The 5234-nt window shown below is 39.9% G+C and overlaps 1 protein-coding gene across 1 annotated transcript; it reads right to left on the bottom strand.

Annotated features, from left to right (window-relative positions):
- Positions 1–1821: 1821 nt before the first annotated feature.
- LOC115077557 (olfactory receptor 1F1-like) lies at positions 1822–2397 on the bottom strand. Its single transcript, XM_029579851.1, has one exon. The coding sequence runs from the start codon at positions 2395–2397 to the stop codon at positions 1822–1824; it is 576 nt and encodes a 191-aa protein (XP_029435711.1).
- Between the last annotated feature and the right edge of the window lie 2837 nt (positions 2398–5234).

Below are 5234 nucleotides of genomic sequence, written 5' to 3'. Positions count from 1 at the left end.
CCGCGGCGAAACAGGCAGGAAATGGTGGATGCCACGTGGAGCCATCGGCGTCTTGGGATCCTGGGGTCGTGGAGTGCGGCGTCTCCAGCTGCGAAGGTAGGCACTAGTCAGGCACAAGGGAGAGGAAGCGGTGCAGACCGCAACAACTTCTTCATCAATGATTGTCCAGAAAAATTATTCCCCCTTTGCTACTTCATAATTTAAATTTATTCAACACATCTTGCCTTTTTACTTATTATTTTTTTTATCTATTTATTTATTTATTTACTTTGGGGTATTTTTTAGTTGCTTACTGTCGAAGCTCTAAGCAACATACAATAGAAAATATTCATGACATTACCATAAACTGTTAGCAAAATTAAATCTTTCCTTAAGGAATTATAAAAGGATGTCATCCAAATGTTTGTAAATGATAATGAAATAAGAATTGGAAGCATGTGAGAGAATATGCTTTTATTATTCGTATTCTCCCCATCTAAAAATAGAAGACAAAAACTAACTCAATGGAATTCTTCCTTCAAGTATTTTTTTATTGATTAACATCATCTCATCTATATCTGCTCAACAAGTGGCACCATGGTATTGGATACCCTCAGGGTACAACTGAAATTGAACCCAGATTATAGCTATAAATGAGACTTTCAATGGGAAAATCCATTCTTGAGTACTGCTGAATAATCTTGAGCAAGTGTGAGTGAGATTCTTTAGCATTAGACAAATAGATTGACAGATCATTTGCATACATTGAAAACTTTCAGAACTCCCAAATTGTATGCTTTCTTATACTTGTAAATGACAGATCAAAGGCTCTAATACTATGGCCAATAATAGTGCTGATAATGGGCAACATTGCAACCCTACCAAGTTCAAACATCGTTAATAAGTGTTATTTAACCAAAGGCTTGCTCTTGAGTAGGTGTAAAAAATTTTAACCAGATCTATGAAATCATCTCCCAATTCACATCCATCTCAGGAAATAAAACAGATAATGCCTCTCTGCCCTATCAAACTTCTTCCAATATCTATTGAAATATTTGCTGTAACTAAATCCCTAACACTCCATGTCTACCTATGCTTATCCTCTTCCCCCTTCTTAGTTATCCCACCCTCCCCCCTTCCCACGTAGAGCCTCTGTCCTGATAGTCCCCCCTACTCCCTGTAAAAACTAAGCTAATTTCTAATCACCTTTTTCTCTAGGTTTCTTCTCTAGTTTTACTTAAGTTTCGTTTTGATTCCTCCACCAGTTATTTATAACTTATTTTTTGATTATCTTGATTATTCATCTGGTTATTTGTAACTTTCCCAGGTTCAGTTTTAATGTAAACCGGTGTGATAAGACTGTTGTCCTAAATGTCGGTATATTAAAAGTATGTAAATAAATAAATAAATAAATAAATAAATAAATAAATTGCAGCCATCAGCACAACTTTACTTTAACTTGGTTTATAATATGACAAAATATATCATTAATTATTTGTTTATTTATCTATTTATTTATTTATTTAAAAGTTTTTCTATACCGTCATTAAGTTATTTACCATCATCATGCTTTACAAAAAGGCACATATAGTAATAAATAGCTTAAACTTTACAAAAGGTGCCATTAATAACCGATAACAAATAATTCATTATAGACTATTTGATTTCTGACTTAAATTGTCCTTTTATACATGTCTCTTGGGTGAGTACATGCGGTTCATTCTCAGTATTTAATTGTTATTTACATATTCATTGGGATGATGGCCTTTGATAAATCCTGTTTGACCACTACATCCTATTTTTCTCCTTAGCCCAAAAACATTTTGGACTTCTTTTTCCATATTACTTTCTAAAGATGAATTTTCTGAAAGCATTTTTTACTTCTTCATTTCTCAGACTATAAATCAGGGGGTTTAGCATGGGAGTTAGAACCGTGTACAGGAGGGCAAACATTTTGTCTTGCTCTGGTGATTGCATTGAACTTGGCCTCATGTAGACACATAGAACTGTCCCATAGAATAGAAGAACGACTGTGAGGTGGGAGGAGCAGGTGGAGAAGGCCTTGTGTCTCCCTTCAGAAGAGCGGATTTTCAGGATGGCTGCGATGATAAAGATGTAGGATGACAGAGTTAGAAAAAATGTGATGACACCCACAAAAATCCCCTCAGAAAGAACTAGTATTTCAAAATTGTGTGTATCACTACAGGAAAGCTTTAGCAGCGCATTGGGGTCACAGAAGAAATGGTTAATCTCATTGGAACCACAAAAGTAGTATTGGGATATTAAAACAGCTAAAGGAACTGTATCTAGAGAACCAATTATCCATGAAGCAGCTACAAATGAGATACATAGTTTTTTAGTCATTATGAGTGGGTAACGCAAGGGGTTGCATATTGCTACATAGCGGTCGTAGGCCATGGTAGGGAGAAGACAGAATTCTGCATGTGTTACAATTATAAAAAAGCTAAACTGTGTCATACATAGAGAGAAGGAAATTAATGTTTTCCCCTTTAAGAGAATTTCCAGCATCGTAGAGAAAGTGACTGTGGTGTTGCAGATATCTAAGAAGGACAAGTTACTGAGGAAAAAGTACATGGGTTTGTGGAGATGATGGTCAGAGCACATCAGCATTAAAAACCCCAAATTTCCAAGTACAGAGAGAAAGAATGCTGGTACAGCTATTATATAAATGATCAAATGCAGGTGAGAATGTTCAGAGAAGCCTAGAAGAATAAATTCTGTGGTTGATGTTTTATTCTCCTTCCCCATTGTTCTAGTGTTGATAATCTGTTGGAATATAAAAAAAGAAGAGATATAAATATTGGGGTTTTTTTCAAAATACTTTTTTATTAACAGGGAAGCGGTAAACAAAATACCAAACAGTCACTTGAAACATATAACAAAAGGTGAAATCCCACCATCAATAATGACATATCCAAAATAGTCCCACTATACCGCCCTTCCCTGATTTTCCTTTTTCCACCAGAACCCCCCTCCCCCTCCCCCTCCCCCTCCTCGAGAATCCCACACACACACCACAATCAGTAACTGGAAGAATACATTTTGCAATGCATGTGGCTACCAATGTTATAAGGATCACACTGAGCCATTTCACTCCAAAGCCATCATGACATGTTCCTCACAGTAGAAAAGCTACTGTCCCTCAGTACAATCCATGCACAGTAAGGGAGTGTTCTGATGTATGCCTGCTCTTATGATCTGTGAGGAAAGGGGAAGGGGTGGACAGTAGAGATGTGCTTCGTTTTTTTCTGCCGGGTCGTTTTTTGACTCGGATACTTCATGGTAAATTTCGGGTTTCCTCGTTTCGTTTTTCAAAAAAACGAAACAAGGAAACCCGAAACCGGGCCAAAAAACGAAACGGCAAAGGAAGCTTAAAAAAAACCCACCCCAAGCATTTAAAATCATTTTTCTACATACACACACTACATACACTACCCCCCCGGTCCAGCGGGGGTCCGGGAGCGATTTCGTTGTCGGCTGCCAGTAATCAAAATGGCGCCGATAGCCTTTGCCCATACTATGTCAGAGGCTTTCGGCGCCATTGGTCAGCTCCAGTCACATGACAGGAGCACAAGATGGCGCCGATGGCCATGTGACAGGGGCTGACCAATGGCGCCGGTAGCCCCTGTGACATGGTAGTTCAGAGGCTATTCGGCACCATTTTAAAGAGCACGGCTTGCAGTAGCACGGGCACGGAGGGCAAATGGAACCCGGGACCCCGCTGGACCACCAGGGATGTACTTTGTAAGTCTTGGGGAGGGATTGGGATCAGGGGGGGGGTGTTGTATTATAGTTAATTTAAATGTTTGGGGTGGTTTTTAATTAAAAAAAAAAATTTGTGCCCCTCTCCCCAGGCAAACCCGAAAAACGAAATTTCCCCGAAATTCGGGGAAAATTCTTTTTGGGTTTCGGGGCCTCCGAAACAACAACGAAGTAGGAAATTTCGGGAAATTTCCTAATTCGGGCGAAAAACGAACCACATCTCTAGTGGACAGCAGTCTATTCAAATAGCAGTGCTCATTTCAGCCACTGTTGGTGGTGAGGACTCAAAACACGTATTTCTTAGCAGTGTTCAGTATTATAGCTATCTCAGCCTGACAAATGCCACGTATGTGAGCCCAACCGATGCTGGGTACAAACTGAGTTTGCTTCCTATATTGGTCTCTCACATGTGCTGGTAAACGGAAGATGACTTCCACCAACTCTGGGTGACTGACAGGCAGATTACCAACTTCTGGTGCCATGCAGGACATCCATTATAGTGGTGGATCATGCATACACTAAATGTCCAGGTGCTATAGGCATACAATAGTGTGTAGCCATTCTCATCTGCACAAGCTAAGCATGTACCCTGTGCATACTGATATATCAGTGTACATACACCACATGGCAGCTTGTACATGGATTCCTTGTGTGGCAGGGAAGGATTCCTATAGTTACTGTCTTAGACTTAAGGTTGTGGGCCAATGAAAGGTGATGCATGGGAAGGGTTATGTAGCTATCTGCATGCCATTTATTAATCCAGTTGCACAGACTGTCAGCGGACAGGTTACAAGGCTGTTGCTAGTCGTAAGGAGAGGTTAATATATTAATGTTAATGCGTCATACCCATTTACATGATGCAACCTGTGTAAGGAATGTTCCGCAGGCTTTAAGAGTGTCGATCTGGTGTCCATGTGCACACAGAAGTGCTGACTGCTGGTGTGCAGTCAGTGTTAACTACCAGTATATTAATTGGATGGGCAGAAAAGGCCAAAGGTTGCAAGATGTGGTCACCATCCGTTGTGACATGTATCCCTCCGGTGGCATCTCCCAGTTGTGGTGTGTGTGCATGCACCCTTTATAATGTGGTCCACGTCCAACATGTGAACACTATCTGACGGGCAACACTGTGTAGTACACAGTCCTACATTCTCTTCACAAATATTACATCGCCAGACACTGATATACAAGCCACTCTCCAATGTTTAATGACATTGTTGATAGTGCATGTTGTTTGGAAAACCAGTACAGTCCACTGACAAGTATCTGTCAGTGTTGTTAAATATTAGGTATATATTAATTACTATTAACACAACAACAAACAGTTACATGCTGCAGAACCCCAGTGGACTTTCCTCCCTATAGGTGTGCTGTTCAAAAGGTTATAGGTAACGAAAGTTGCTCACACATCATTATCAGCAGAATATTAGTGTTTGCACATACTGTATGACCTGTGACACCATCACATAATA

Source organism: Rhinatrema bivittatum, chromosome 16, assembly GCF_901001135.1.
Source record: "Rhinatrema bivittatum chromosome 16, aRhiBiv1.1, whole genome shotgun sequence".
Classification (NCBI taxonomy): domain Eukaryota; kingdom Metazoa; phylum Chordata; class Amphibia; order Gymnophiona; family Rhinatrematidae; genus Rhinatrema; species Rhinatrema bivittatum.
This window is presented reverse-complemented; position numbering and strand designations above follow the sequence as displayed.

What these genes read in the sequence shown, in the direction of transcription:
- LOC115077557 (XM_029579851.1), bottom strand. Translation starts at nt 2,397, where the DNA reads ATGGCCTACGACCGCTATGTAGCAATATGCAACCCCTTGCGTTACCCA.